At 38.2% G+C, this 16,176-nt stretch overlaps 1 protein-coding gene across 7 annotated transcripts in view; it reads left to right on the forward strand.

Annotated features, from left to right (window-relative positions):
* Window positions 1–16,176, forward strand: part of fryl (furry homolog, like) — a 255,534-nt gene that overhangs the window by 154,368 nt on the left and 84,990 nt on the right. For all 7 annotated transcript variants that reach the window (XM_052033379.1, XM_052033380.1, XM_052033381.1 and 4 more), the window contains 7 exons: window positions 888–1,012; window positions 1,455–1,512; window positions 3,835–3,926; window positions 9,023–9,195; window positions 9,698–9,858; window positions 14,855–14,965; window positions 15,255–15,409. In XM_052033379.1, the coding sequence (XP_051889339.1) occupies window positions 888–1,012; window positions 1,455–1,512; window positions 3,835–3,926; window positions 9,023–9,195; window positions 9,698–9,858; window positions 14,855–14,965; window positions 15,255–15,409 (875 nt within the window). The remainder of the gene's footprint in view (window positions 1–887; window positions 1,013–1,454; window positions 1,513–3,834; window positions 3,927–9,022; window positions 9,196–9,697; window positions 9,859–14,854; window positions 14,966–15,254; window positions 15,410–16,176) is intronic.

Genomic DNA, 16,176 nt, shown 5'->3' on the forward strand with positions numbered 1-16,176 from the left:
AGCCTTGTGCTTGCCTATCTACATTAGCAGTGTCTTGATTTTCAAATCATTCAATTGTCTTGCTTTTCCTATTTCTGCAATCTCCCCCAATCCTCTGAAATATCTACCTCTCAATTGTCCTTGAACTTTGTTGCTTCATTATTGGTGGCCATGCCTTCAGCTACCAGGACTCTAAGCACGGGAATCCCCTAAGCAAATGTCACCAAATCCCAGTTTCCTGATTTTGTATGATAATGTTCTTGTGAATTACTTTGGGGAATTTGGTTGAATTAAAGATGCTATATGTTAAAACAATTCTTTTTAACAATGTGTAAGAAGTTCAACCTGGTTTAGATTAAAGTTGAGACAACATTACATCTTCAAATAAAATATGATCAACCCATAGAATGGCCCAGTGCCTAGACTTGAAGAAGCGAGAGACCTGCATTTCATTGAGAAACAATTGAAATCAGGATGTCTGGGGTCTGTCCGGAAAGATTAATTAAAATGATGGACACCATCTCTTATCCATAACTTTCTTTTGAAACAAAGCAACCAACTTACACACAGCAAAATCCCATAAATCACAGTTCTGTTTTCTAAAAGGATTGTTAGCCAACTGAGAAGGAAAATTCCCTATTTTTGTTTGATAATACATGTGGGATCATGGTTTTGAATCTCATCCAGAATAAAGGCCTGTTTCTGTGCTGTATGACTCTGATTATAACCGTATAGATCTCCTTAATGTTCATGACTCTAGCATGGTTTGAATCCATAACTTCCTGTCTCAAACAAGACTGTTGTTAACCAAGCCAATTTGATATTTTCAGTAGTGAACTGAGGAGTAAATAGCATGAAGTTCTGAAAATATAAATCTTGTATTAATATGAATCACCATGTTATTTCAGGTAATTGGCATTCCGTCCCCATCCTCATTATTCAAGTTTATAGTTCCAATGATGCGCTCTGAGAGCATGGAAATTACAGAATCTCTGGTGCTGGGGCTTGGCAGGACCAATCCTGTAGCATTTAGGTAAGAGCATTTCATTACAGAATTTTCACACATCCTCAGCACAAACGAAGCAGCTTAAGATTTCACTTGATTTCTCTTTCAAAGTATTTGGAGAGCAGTATACATGATGCAGAGTTATCCAACTGTTCATCATTTTGTGGAGTCACTTCTGAAGCTGCTCAGTTATGTTTAACCAAAATTAAGTGCTATGTTCAAAGAAGACATTCTCTTGTGCTCCTTATCCACTTGAGGTTTCTGTGACCCTACATTTAAAGAGACTGAGTACAGTTTTCTTTCATTCCCACTTCACAGTCAGGTGCAAGTTAAATTTTCACTTTCCTTCATTTAGAACAAAGACTACCATGAATTTGCAAACAAAATTGAATATCCATTTTGTGAGTATTCTTAGTCCAAGTAAATTGAATTCTGAGTAGGTTATTTCTTGTTTGCTTCCTTGTTGCAGAGATTTGATAGAAGAACTTCACCCCATTATTAAGGAAGCACTTGAAAGAAGACCAGAGGTAAATAAAAGTGGGCTAGATTCCTATTTCTTCATTAACATTCTAATGCATCTGACTAAAGTTTGATTTTGTTGTGAAGGAATAAATTCACAGGTTTGGTTTATAAGTTTTCAAAACATTTCTTCATATAAAAAAGATCATGTCTTTGTATATTTGGTATTACAGATTTTTTTCTTATCATATCCTTGTCACATAGTAGAAAACAATGACACAGATAATTCCCGAGTCCAGGTTGACAATATGTAAACTTGGCATACTGATATAACTAATCTTATGCCCGTGGCACTAATGTAACACATTAAATTTGCACCTTCGTGTTCCTCAGTTTGGGAGAAACTGTGATGTTCCAACCAGCTCAACATCCACAATTGCTAATGAAATTATTTTATGCTAAAACCATTTAGGGGATTGTAACATTTTGTCTCAAAATATATCAAATATAGATCATACTTTTGAGTTCTTACAAGTGTTAGTTCTCTGCAGGACCACTTTCACTTGTAGATGAATTTTTAATTGACATAATTGGAAAAGCACAATTGAAGATTGTTATTTCAAAATATACCTGCATTTTTATTATTGTTCATGCAGTCATACATCTGTGCAATGGAAAAATATTACAATTCTTCAGCACTTTTTATGAACTTGTGTATCCCAAAGCGCTTCACAATCAGTGAAATACTTTTGGACACTAACGAAGATTTTGCTGGGATTTGGCAACAGTTCCACGGCAAGCTGCCGCCATTTGTCCGCATAGCTGCCAACAAGTCCTTATTTACCTTGTAAAAAGTATACAGGATATTAGTGCATGCATATCTGAACACAGAAAATTCAAACTGGCTCTCAAATTCTGTGGAGTCCAGCAGCTAAATGCAAACTTGCTGGAATTCTGCAGCTTTTAAAGTGGGCAGTCTGCTGGTGTTTTTTCTTTAAGTATTTCTCGGTGTTTTTATTTATGTTAAGGATAAGAATTTTTAAAATTTTATTTTATTGATTGATTTTTAAAAATTTGTATTTACTGACAAACAAAACTAGAAGCCTGGCTTTTCTGTCTGGCCTTGTTAGTAGTTTGTGGATGGGGCTTATTCTCGCCCACTCATGTCCAGATTACATTACACCAGGCCCTGACACCATGTAGGGCCTCCATGCTTGGGTTCGGGAGGCTTTCTTTCAACAAGTCCTTCTTTACCTTGTAAAAGGTATACAGGTATCCAAATGGTGAATCCTTGCAGCATGCCCCAGTCTCCACTTAGCAAAGTCCAATCCATGGCATAGGACACATGGTCGCTGACTTCCATACAATTGATTCCACAAACAGCAAATGTTAGGTGAGATTATGATTGGCAAAGGGAATGGAGAGAAATCCTGCTCTTTTATATCCATTTAACAAGATAGGCTTATTCTAATGTTTCTCGCAAGAGTCGACGCTGTCTCAGTACTGCACTGACCTGAAAGCTTGGATTTTATGTTCAAATCTTCAAATGAATCTTGAACCACAGTCTCTATTCCAAAAGTGTGTCTTCTACCACTGATGGCATAGTTCCAAAAAATGGCAGTGAGGAATAAAAGCATGTTTAAACACTCATCTAAAATTGCCTCTCCTGATGGCATCACAAATCAAGTTTCCAGAGCCCAGGGGTTGTCATTTCGTACTACCCCATCCCTCCTCCTTCAGCCCCTCCCTGCCTTGAAAAAAGAGCATACTACTCAGTTTTAAGATGAAGCACTCCACTTTCAGCCTAACATGCTTATTCAAAAAATTCAGTTCTGCACAAACATCTTTCATGCTAGCCTGCCTTGATGAATCTTATGAGTACTGCCCCTCTCTGGTAGGCATCAGTGTGATGCTTCATTTAAATCAATAGAAGTAACCTTGTGATATCCAAGCAGCAGCCACACCAGATGTTTGTTTGACATCTATTACTCAGTTTATATAATTGGTATTTGTAGTTTCTTGGTATAAAATGGCAATCTGAAGAGAGGGTGCTGGTGGAATTAGTTGCTGACATCAGGCCAAATGCTGGAAGATGGGATTAATACGGAAGGGTACCCACTGGCCAGTGTGGACTCAGTGGGCCGAAATGCCTGTTTCCATGCTGTAAGACTGTATGGGTAATGTCTTTAGTGATTTTACATTGCCTGTTACAACATCTACTTGCTTGGAAATTAATTGACTATGTTCAGATGTTCAGTAATAATATCATTTTACAGTTGATAAATTTTGTTGAATTTTTGAATAGTTTTATATTCGTTTTATTTTATCTGTACTGTTGGATAGAATTTCAAAGTACCAGAATGAAGTAACATTTTATGTGTGTCATGCAGAATATGAAACGACGCAGGCGTCGAGACATTTTACGAGTGCAACTCGTGAGGATCTTTGAACTACTGGCAGATGCTGGTGTAATTAGTCACAGGTAAAGAATAAAGCATTAACATACCATTTCAAGTTTTCAACAAACTGCAATGGAAATATTACAGTGTCAAAGAGAGATTGGATAAGCTTGGGCTTGTTTTCCCTTGAGTGAAGAAGACTGAGAGGTGATCTGAAAGAAGTATCTAAGAGTATGAGAGACACAGATAAGATAGATAGTCAACATCTTTTTCCCATGGTAGAGGTATCAGAAACAAGAGGGCATAGATTTAAAGGAGCTTTAAAGGAGATTTTAGTGGAAAGCTCTTTTTACAGAGATAGTGGTTGTTATCTGGAACTCGCTGCCAGAGGAGGTAGTGGAATCAGCTACAATCACTATGTTTAAGAGACATAGAGATGGGCACTTCAATAGGCAAGGCATAGTAGGATGCCGACCTAGTGTGGGCAAATGGGATTAATGTTGATGGACAAAATGGTTGGCTTGGACATGGTGGGCCTATATCTGTGCTGTGCAACTCCATGACTTTAAACAAGCACTATTAAGTGCTTGATAGTGTTAAAGATGCATCATCTTTGATCCTCAGTCAACCAAAGTAGCTACACTCAACTACTGGCAGTGATCCTGGTGCTCGTAGTGGGGATGCAGAAGTGCCAGGGTTGGGTTCAATAGCTGTGTTCTACATGGTTGAATGGTTTGGTGGCACTCACAGTCAAAACAGTGTCTTTTGTTCTGACCACAAACTCTCACAGCCTTGCCGCTTATTCCACTCCCCTCCCAATCTCCCATATCTGGCTGAACCACACTCTTCATAAACCTAGTGTTCTTAACTATGGGCTAACCTTTGAGCTGCTTCCTTCTCTATCAGTAAGGCTGAATGCTTCCATTTTAATAAAGCCCATTCCTCTCAGTGCAACAGATAAGACAAGTATAGGTATTTGTCAATTTGGAAAAGCAGTTATAAGTAAACTGGCAACATTAATTTTTGCTAATTCGACGACTACATTGGTGCCACCTCTTGTACCCATGCGGAACTCAACAGTTTCATAAATTTTGCCACTAATTTTCACCCTGCTCTCCAATTCAATTGGACTATGTCTGACACCTTTCTCTCCTTCCGCAATCTTTCCATCTCCATCTCAGGAGATTCCTTACCCATCAACATCTTCTACAGACCCACTGACGCCCATAGCTACCTTGATTACAGCTCCTCCCACTCTGTCTCTTGCAAGGATGCTATCCCTTTTTCTCAATTTCTCTGCCTCTGCCAGATCTGCTCCCATGATGAGGCTTTCCACTCCAGAACATCCGAGATGTCCAACTTCTTTACTAACAGTGGCTTCCCCCCTACTGTGGTCGAGAGAGCTCGCACCCATATCTCTGCCATTTCCCACACTTCTACTCTCAACCCCACCCTTCCCAGACCCAACAGGGATAGGGTCCCCCTTGTCCTCACATTTCATCCTACCAGCCTACGTATCCAACATATCATTCTCTGCCACTTCCGCCATCTCCAACGGGACGCCACCATCAAGCATATCTTCCCCTCCCCATCCCTTTCGCAAGGACCGTTCTCTCCGCGACTCCCTGATTTACTCCTCACCCCCCCATTCTGCTCCCACTCCGGGAACTTCCCACTGCCCCCGCCATAGGGCAACACCTGCCCGTACACCACTTCCATCTCCTCCATCCAGGGACCCAAATAGTCCTTTCAGGTGCGACAGAGATTTACTTGCACCTCCCTTGATATCATCTACTGCATTTGGTGCTCCAAGTGTGACCTCCTCTACATTAGTGAGACCAAATGCAGACTAGGTGATGTTTTCGCAGAACACCTCCTTTCTGTCTGTAATCAGGATCTGCATCTCCCTGTTGCCAATCAGTCCAACTCCCTCTCCCACTCCATCACAGATATGTCAGTCCTCTGCCTCCTCCACTGCCTGGAGAAGTTCAAGTGCAAACTAGAGGAACAGCACCTCATTTTCTGTCTTGAACCTTGCAGCCTAACAGGATTGAATTCTCCCACTTTAAGTAATCCCCACACATCCCGCCGCCACACCCTCCACAACCATGCCTTTTCCTCCCTTTCCTAGCCTCTCTCTTTTTTTCTATCCCTTTTTTTTCCTCCTTACCTTTGACCCATCCCCCAGTGGATCTGCTCTTCCTCTCCTCCCCTGCCCCTGCCTATCACTATCTCTTACCTGCATTTACCTATCATCACCTAGTGCCCACCCCGCCTCCCCTCTTTTGTCCACCTATTACTGCTCTGCTTTTCCCTCCTATATATTGGGCTTCCCCTTTTCCTATCTTCAATCCTGAAGAAGGGTCCTGACCCGAAACGTTGACCACCTGCTTTTCTCCACGGATGCTGCCTGGCCTGCTGAGTCCCTCCAGCATCGTAGTGCTTTTCAGGAACGTAAATACTGTTGCTAAAGAAGAGTCAGAGACCAGGAGGCAAGTACTTCAGCTCCTGACTCTGCAAAGCCTTATTACCATCTGTACGCTACAAATCAAGAATGTGATGGATTACTTGCTACTTGTCTGAATAATTTTAGTGCCAACAACAGGCAAGGAACTTGATAACATCCAGTGTAAAGTGGCAATGGGATTGCCACTTGCGACATTCACTCCTTCCATTACCAAAATACCCCATGCACTCACTGTGGCTATCCACACTCCATTTTGGATGCTGTTGGGGAGACTGAAGAAAATGCAGCGAGCCAAATTCATGGCACCGTAGATGGCTCAGCTGCTCAGAAGGAGAGGAAAAAGAGTGGTAGAACTGTAGCAGCAGGGAAACAGGTAGCTGTAGACATGTCTCCAAGGTGATATGTGGCTTCTCTGATGCCAAGGTCAAGGGTTTCTCAGAATGACTACAGAGCATCCTGAAAGGGGAGCATGAGCAGCCAGTGGTGGTGGCACCTATTGGTACCAACAACATAGGTGATTAAGGGGGATAAGGCCCTGCAGGATTGAATTTGTATTAGGAGATGAACTAATAACCAGGACATCAAAGGTAGCAATCTCAGGACAACTTCCAGCACCAAGTGAGTGTAAGAACAGGAGAATAGACCCAAGGTCTTCACAGTGGCTCAGCTAGTAGAGCTATTGCCTCACACTCCTAGTGACCCAGATCTCTGGGGCTGACTGTGTGGAATTTGCATGTTCTCTGGGTGCTCCAGTTTCCTCTCATTTCAGAGATGCGTGCGTTTGAAGGTTAATTAATCACTGTAAATTGCCCTGAAGATGTAGGTGAGTGGTAGAATCTGGCAGGGAGTGGTGGGGTGTAGTTGATGGAAATCTGGGAAGAAGAAAATGGGATTAGTGTAAGTGGGTGCACGAGGTCTGCACAGAGTTTGTGGGCTGAAAGGTCTGTTTCTGTCCTGTATGATTTTATGAAGTTATGTGTTTAAAGAATTGTTGCAGGAGGGATTTAGATTCCTGGGACACTGGAATCAGTTCTGGATAAGGCGGGACCTCCAGAAATGGGACAGCTTACCCACAGACAGGATCAGAACCAGTTTCTAGTAGAGCTAGTTTTTAGTGCTGTTGAGGAGAGTTTAAACTAGAATGGCAAGGGGATAGAAACCTAAACAGAATGACTAGGGACAGTGAAACAAAGGCAGAAATAAAATAAAGGACAGTGGAATGAAAAAGCAGAAGGCAAGAAAACCAAGAGTGAGAGGCAATTAGAGCCAAAATACTAAACAATGTTAAGATGATTAAAAATGTCAAAAGGTAGTCCTAAATGTTTTGTATCTTACTACATGAAATAATAAGGTAGATGAACAATAGCAGAAATAGTAGTAAGAGGGTCTGATCTGAAAGCCATTAGAGTTGAATATTTTGTTTATTTCTCCTACACAGCAAGTGCCTGCAGTTCACCAGAAGAAGGAATTTAAAAAGCTTATTTGTAACACTCCCTACATGCATAAGGGACATGATTTTCTAATATGATAAAATATCTTTGCTGTCTGTAGTTTTCTTTATTTGGAGAGTCTTTGTTATGTGTCAATTTCAAGTATTGTTCCATTATGACTTATGAGTTTTGCTGCACCATATTGTATATCAATCACTTTGAAGCAGGAATGTTCAGTACAGTGTCCTTCGTTTTGTTCTCAGCTTAGAAAGGAAGTGTTGGGAAAATGAAACTCTTAGTTTTAGCAATCACGAAGAAATGAGAAAGAGCTCAGGAAATAGTTACATTTTATAAGAAGCATTATTTCCTGACATGAAAAAATAGACTGGCATGAAATATGTTTTCTGAACAATTTGTGTATGAAAGCATTTTTAATTTCCCTCAAAAAGAAAATGAGCTACAAACTGCCCATGGTTCTCATCAATTGATTGACTAAGAAATTGTACCTAATTTGCATGTAGCTGTGAATTTTTTACACTGTTAAGATAAAAAGAGAGCTCAAATTGAAGTTGCTAAAAGTTTTTACTGTAATCCATATTGTAAATAGAATTTTCTTCTACAAAGTTTACATTTATGAATGGTAATTCTTTGGAACTGATCACCTTTACTTGTATTGAAGCTTTTCTCTTGATTTTTCTAATAAATTTAAAGTGAAAATGATACTTGAGAGAAAACTTGGTCATAAATAGTTCAACGTCAATGATGAACAACAGACAAAGTGCTTTACTTGTGTTGTTCAGTTCAAAAGATGTTTTCTTCCAAGTTCTGAGCATGTGCCAATGTGCACACATACCCTAATCGTAAATTATTCCACACATATGAATTTGTTCATGTAATAAAGATGTTCCAACTTTTGAAAGGAACCAAAGCCCCCAATTAGAACAACCTACTTGTTGGCATACTTCAATATACGCCACTACTTGTTAAAGGGCTGCTATCAGAGAGTTCAGAATACTTGTATTATTAAGAACATGGAATAGATGCGGGGTCAGGATTTGCCTTGCTTCGAAGTCAAGGTGTAGGGCTAGCTGTTAGGCTGCAAACAGTTTGGCAGCATTCCAGCTGATTGGGGAAAATAACACTTAAATTGAGTAATGATTTATTTGTTCCTTGCTTGAGATTATCAGTAAAAAAAATTTCTTGAACTTCTTTGAATAAGCATGTTTGATTTGATTGTGTTTTTGTTGTTCTAATGTATTCTTTTCTTTTCCTTTATTATCAGTGGAAGTGGAGGCCTTGATAATGAATTACATTCCCTCAATAATACTTTGTTGGAGTATGTTGATCTAACTAGGCAGCTACTTGAAGCTGAGAATGATAAGGATTCTGACACACTAAAGGATATCCGATGCCATTTCAGTGCCTTAGTGGCAAATATCATTCAAAATGTTCCAGGTATGGATAATTATAAGATAAGCAATGTGTTAATGATGCCACAAAGTGTCGAGTAATTTCTTATTATCTGAAAGGACACAGATTTATGTCCATTTTATGAGGGTATTTTATCATAACCTGCTTTGGTCTTTGGACAAGCATACTAATCTGTACCAAGGTTTACTCCAATGTGGTAAATCCAGTTTGTCTTAACTCTTGAGCTACACTACAACAGTTTAGTTGATTTTCAGTGGTGTATCAGTGCCAATAAGAAAAAATGAACAAATTCAGAGAATTTCAAAATATAAATAGACCTATATTTGAGTGTGTGTGTGAGCGAGTCTACAAGGCCTGAAATCTGACTGCAACCAAAGAAATTAAATTGTTTCCTGACGATGTTTAGCAGTGGTGCATCAAAGGGAGCTTTTAGTTTAAATTATTGTAAAGATAATGTATCGTGCAAACCTTAATTTATCTTGGAATCATACTGAAATTTATTTCTTATTTTTGTCTGTTCTTGCAGTGCACCAACGCAGGTCTATCTTTCCACAACAGAGTCTACGTCATAGTCTATTTATGTTGTTCAGCCACTGGGCCGGTCCCTTTAGCATAATGTTTACTCCCCTGGACAGGTACAGTGATAGGAACATGCAAATTAACCGGCACCAGTACTCTGCATTAAAGGTATTAGACATTATTCTTCTCTTTCATGATGAAAATGCATAAATGTTTTCTTGAACTTAATTCTACATTTTGTCCTGGATATTTGCAACCTGCCATTTGACAAATGTTTAAGATTAACATACTTTTTAGGTGAACCACATCTTAAAGATTAACAAATGTTATATTGATACACGTAACAACATATATTCATCAATAGAGTTCTTATTGTAGCTTGTGGAAGAATAAAAATACTTGTAACTTTCCTGCATGAATATACTTTGCTGTCTAGTTACTAGCTTAACTAAAATACAGTTTCATTCTAAAAGAGGAAGTTATAATGGGTCAGATTGTGTTTGATCTGACCCTGCAGCCCAGACCTGGACCCCACACTAGATCATTGGCTATACCTGCGTGCATTGACCAGTCTCAGTGGCCTGTGGTGGAGACCTCCACTCTATACCCTTCTGCAAGGTGGAGCAGACTGAGAGTGACAACTAGACCTCTGGTAGCTGCACATCATTGTTAGAGGCATGGTTCACGATTTTGAGATCTCCCTGGTATTCAGAGATATTTAAAATTAGTTTAAAAGGATTTAAGTTATTATAAAAATAAAATCTAAAAATAATTAAAAAATAAAGTCAGTAAAAGTATTGTAAATTAATTAAAAAATATAAATTGAATTAAATAAAAAGTCAAGAAGTTAACTTGGTCTTTTTAATGATGCTCAGTGACTTTATTCAAGTGAATAGGGGGGTTGCTTGCATCCCAATTTAAAGCTAAGGGACTGGATGAGAAATGGCATTTGATATCCAGCATGTCTCTGACTTTTGCGTTGCAGTACACTGATGCAGAAGTTGAAGACACACTGAATAGCAAAAGTCCAGTGGGCTTCCCATGCAAAGCCTGATCTGCCTGTACATTTTTTTAATTCACATGTGCACCACCTGCTGGTATTAACTGGAATAGCTTGGAATATTTTTCAGAATTATTTCCGTGTTTGTGCAACTCACTTGTATGAAAGAATTCCTTTATGAAACATTCTCAGCTCCAGTTCTCTTATTTTGCCATATTCTAGGTGTGCTGTAACTGAAATTTAATTTAACAACAACCTTTTGTAGTTTTAAAATTCAAAATCAAGGGCTATAGTCATGTAACAATCCATGCCATTTGATCCTTAGTGCATAAGCTGACGGTTGGTTGGGCAATACAGTCATACTCAATGCCTTGTTCTTTTCCGGTTGCCCCATAAATATTTTACCTTCAAGTATCCATCCAATTGCCTTTGGAAAGTTACTTCGGAATTTGCTTCCACCATCCAATTAAATCAGTCTATTTTACAAAACTGAAACTTGTTTTCTTTAAAAAAAAAATCAGTAATGATATATTTCTTTAGGCAATCACTTCAAATTTGTGCTTTCTGCTTACCATTCCTTCTGCCATCAAAAGCTGTTTTATCCTTATTTACTCTATTTTATCCTTATTGATTTTGGATTCCTTTTTCATTGGCCACTTTCATTCTCATTTCTACTCTGATTCCTTTCTCTACATCTCATCTATGCTTGCTCTAGTTTGGGTCTCTATGATATTACCATCCTTGCCTTTGTCATAAAGCCATCTTTTTCTGTTTCATTACTATCATGGAAGGATCCAGGTAGCTCTAGCTTTGGATACCTTTTATTTCTCCCTATTAGGATTGTGTACGTAAGCCATCTTCTCTATGATGGTTTCCTGTTCAGTTGCAATTTTCTCTACCAGTTTCTGAATGTGAGGCAGCAACAATATCTGCTGCACCACGAAGCCACACTCCTTTTATGATCCATTCTTCTGTTCTGTCATCTCTCCCAGTCCCCTATAGACATTGCAGCTTCTCCATAATACTTCCTAGTGTTTCCCATTTCCCTGGCAGATTAGTTTAAACCCATTCCCAATTATCGCTTATTGGTCCCAGCTCAGTTGAAGTGCAAATGTTATATTCCAGAATTGGTTCCAAAGTGCAAGGAAACTGAAGCCCTCCCTTCTGCAACATTTCAGCAGCAATACCTAAACTTATTTTAACCTTAATGTTCCTGTTCTCACAAGCATAAGGAGTAATCCAGATGTAGCCTTTAAGTAGCATTCCAAGGTGTGGTTATAATTGATTATCGCAGTCTTAAAAATAGATTTATGAATGAATTTTCACAGAAATTATAAACCTATGCACAGTGCACATTTCAAAGATGTGCAGGAACAAAGTGATCTGAATGTACATGTGCATAAATCCTTGAAAAGGACAGAGCATGTTGAGAAAGATTAGTAAAGCAGAATTCAGAAAAAACTTTCATATTTCGGTCGTATGTGAATCCATGTTAAACCTGTACAAAGCATTGGTTAGGCCACAACTAGAGTATTGTGTCCAATTATTAGTGGTAATACTTTAAGAAGCAATTGATATTCCTAGGGGGGTGCATAATAGTTTTCAAAGGACAGTTATAGTGATGAAGGATTTGAGCTGTAATGTTAGTCTGGTGAAACTAATGTTATTTTCCTTGGAATAAAGAAGGCTGAGATGATATTTGAGAGCATATAGGATCATGACTAGTTTAGATAGGGTAAATAATAAGAAGCTATTCCCATTATCAGATTGTTTCAAATAATAAAAAAAAATTCTGGGCAAAAGAAAGGATGTAACTTTATTAGGGCGAAGATTTTTTTGTTTCTTTATTCAAAGAATAAGTTTGATCTGGAATTCACTGCCTGTCAGGGTGGTAAGACAGAATCCTTCAGAAGGAAATTAGGTAAGTACTTGAGAGGATAATTTGCAGGGTTGTTGACAAAGAACGAGGGAACAAGATTGACAGGATTCATCAACTAGGAAACAGCTTAAACTTGATGGGCCAAATGGTGTCCACTTGTACCATAACAATTCTATGTTCTAGCACACGTGCATGTTTTCATTATTAAAGCATTGAAATTCAGCATTGGAGAAAAGGGAGAAACTAAAACATATTTGTTTATATTTTATGGTTGAAAATGTTTGTCTTGAAGCTGGAAGCATTGGCCTGGATTTTGTAGTAGTGGTGAAAATGTTGGTGTTCACCGTCATTACATTGTGCATGCGCAAAAAATATGCACATGCATAGTTAAAACACAAACCCAGAAAGTGCTGTCATTGATATCCTGCACCTCCACTGGGTATGCTCTTGCAGATGAATTTTTTAAATTGCAGATTTGCGGAGAATGTCAATTTTAAGCAATATTCTTGTAAAAGTCCTGGTCAGGGCTATCTTTTTCAATTGGGTGGAAATGGTGTTTTAAACAGTATTAAGCTTCAATTTTTATAAATACCTTTTTGGCCCTGATAAACTCCTGAGTAAAATCTAATTCAATCTTATATTAATATTATATAACTAGTTTAATCTTATTAAGATCTTAATCTTATGTGTACAATCCATTCTTTATTTCATGCTCTACTCTTAAAAAGCTAACAGTCTGCTGACGGTCAAAATTCTTCAATGTCATTGGTGGTATGAGATTGCTGGATGCCAGAGATCCCCCGTGTTAGGGAATGGGAACTGTATGCCAGATAGATTGTTAGATCTTTGTAAGAAAAAAATCAAAAAATTGTTGATGCTGGAAATAAGAAATGAAAATGCTGGAGACACTCAGCAGGTCAGGCAGCATCTGTGGAAAAAGAAACAATTAACATTTCAGGTCTGGGACACTTCATCAGAAATGAGAAAGGAAAAACATGTTAGTTTTCAGTAAATAAGAAGGCAGAGTAGGGAAAGGTAAAACAAAGGGAATGGAATAAGGAAAAACTTGGCCAAGATGATGACAGGCAGAAATGGCCAGTTCTGATGCAGACAGAAAGAAAGAGTAAGCTACCTAAAGTTGTAGAATATCAGGTTCTTTAGGTTTTTCTTTTTTCTATTCATATGATCTGGTGTGCCCCATAGCTTGGGTTGGTAACTGACCCCATTAACCCATAGACATTCCTTTTGTTCTACCCATGTCGCTCCCATCTTCTCTCCTATTGAAAACTAATTTGTCTTTCTTTCTTTCCCATTTCTGACAAAGAGCCCTGGACCTGAAACTTGAACTGCTTCTCTGTCCACAGATGCCACATGACCTGCTGAATGTTTCTGTTTTAATTCTCAAATCTTTGAGTAACTTGCTTTGAGAGCAGTTTACCATAACTGAATCTGAACTTGTCATCAATCAGGTCCATTGCCCCCAGTGTCATAAGAAGGCATATGGACAGGAACCCTCTATATAATGTCATAAGCAGCATGTGCATGGCTTCTTTCCACAGTGATGAAAAACACTATGATGCTGGTGGATGGTGTTTTTCATCTAGATACCAGCATCTGCAGTCCTTTGTATCTTTCCACAGTGGATGTTTATAGGTTTTCAGAAACCAATAATGTAGTTTATTCCATGCACTCCCTAACAAGTCTCCCTCAACTTGAGTGTGGATTTAAGAATCTGCCTTTGAAGTTTGTCTAATGTGTGACGTTCCTAATTTTTGAATGGTTCTTGAGTCCTCAGAAGTACAAAATATATCTTAAAAGCACTTTAATCAGTGAAAATTTGAAATATATTTGGATATGTGATAAGCTTAAGAGTAAATTCAGGTAAATGCTGTCAATTTTTTTTAATATTCATTCAAGGGGTGTGAGCTTCGTAGGCTGAGCCAGCATTAAATTGCCCATCTCTAGTTGCCCTTGAGAAATTGGTGGTGAGCTGCTGTCTTGAATCGCTGCAGCCCTTGAGGTGTGTTTATACCCACAATGCTGTTAGGGAGAAAGCTCAAGGTTAAAGTGATTGGTAATATTACCTATTATGTTACTAATCACTTTAATTTCAACAAGTGCATAATGCCATTCATCTTTATGGAAGTATTGTATTACCAGTCCTTGCACTACAGGCATTGTTGTTACTACAGCACCTGTGTTTAGGGCTAGGAACATTGTCATAACTATTTTCAAAGTACTATGTCTTTAACCATGAGTCTCAATCTCATCTTTCATCACTATAGGCGATGTCAGCTGTACTATGTTGTGGACCTGTGTCAGATAATGTAGGTTTGTCTTCAGATGGCTACCTGTATAAGTGGTTGGATAATATTCTAGATTCCCAGGAAAAAAAGGTAAAAAATCTGTTTTGAATAAATGCCCTGTCGTAATTTTAAAGGCAGAACAATTATAATCTCTGGTTTCTTGTGTCCTGAAAACTCACTGTTAAACATAATATGAAAATGCGTGTAAATTTACAAGATAGATGAATATAGATTGATTTTAACGCAAACATTCTGTTATAATCAAACTGTGGCTCATGTAACTCATACAATTGTCCTTGCTTATTGTAACAGTAAGCATTGTTTTGTGGATGAATTTATTATATAATTAATACATGTTTCAATATTATCTGTTTTTTAGGTTCATCAGTTAGGTTGTGAAGCAGTAATGCTCTTATTGGAGTTGAATCCAGACCAGAGTAATCTCATGTACTGGGCTGTAGATCGATGCTATACAGGTTCAAGACGTGTGGCAGCTGGATGTTTCAAGGCAATAACCAATGTATTTCATAACAGGTATGATTTTAAACCATCATATATTGATGATTAAGCAGTAATAGGCTGATTAAGCAGTAATAGGCTGAACTTATTTTGAGGTAGCTCAGTTGAACATTATGAGCATTGAATTTCTTGAATTATCAGGTTAATTCAGTCAAAGAAAATATTTGGTTTTTAATTACCACAAGTCATACATGTTTACAAATTGACCACTGGGAAGGAAATATGAATTACCTGATATTAATTAACTGAATTATTTTATTCCATTTGGTAGTCATGAGCAACTGAAATACATTCATGTACCTCTTTTTATTCATGTGAATTGAAATTTCAAGTCATTTATAGAAAACAGTTCCCAAGAGAAATAAAATCAAATGCTGAACTAACCTGGTGCATCTCTGGGATGCTAATTATATAGCACTGGTATAAACTTGTTGCAGAGTCACACCACTCACCTTTATTGAATGGCACATGACATGCAGTTAGTTCACAGAGGAATCTGAGGGTGTGGTGAACTATTACAATGGGAGAACCATGGCTTGAAGTGCACAGTTCTCTCCATGGTGGGAAATAATATCAAATGTAAGGTTTTCTTTAATATTGTACAGACAAAATTAAATGTCAATGCCCATTTAGAAGTTACAAAACTAAAGTCCAATAAAATGTCTTATCAAGTACTCTTATCATTTATTATATCTGTTAAAGAGCATTGATTGCAGATAATGTCTTTATTTGTCTTCAGAATATGATTTTCTTTTAAATCAGGTAGCCTTACACTGATGCAT

Source organism: Pristis pectinata, chromosome 2 (genome assembly GCF_009764475.1).
Source record: "Pristis pectinata isolate sPriPec2 chromosome 2, sPriPec2.1.pri, whole genome shotgun sequence".
Classification (NCBI taxonomy): domain Eukaryota; kingdom Metazoa; phylum Chordata; class Chondrichthyes; order Rhinopristiformes; family Pristidae; genus Pristis; species Pristis pectinata.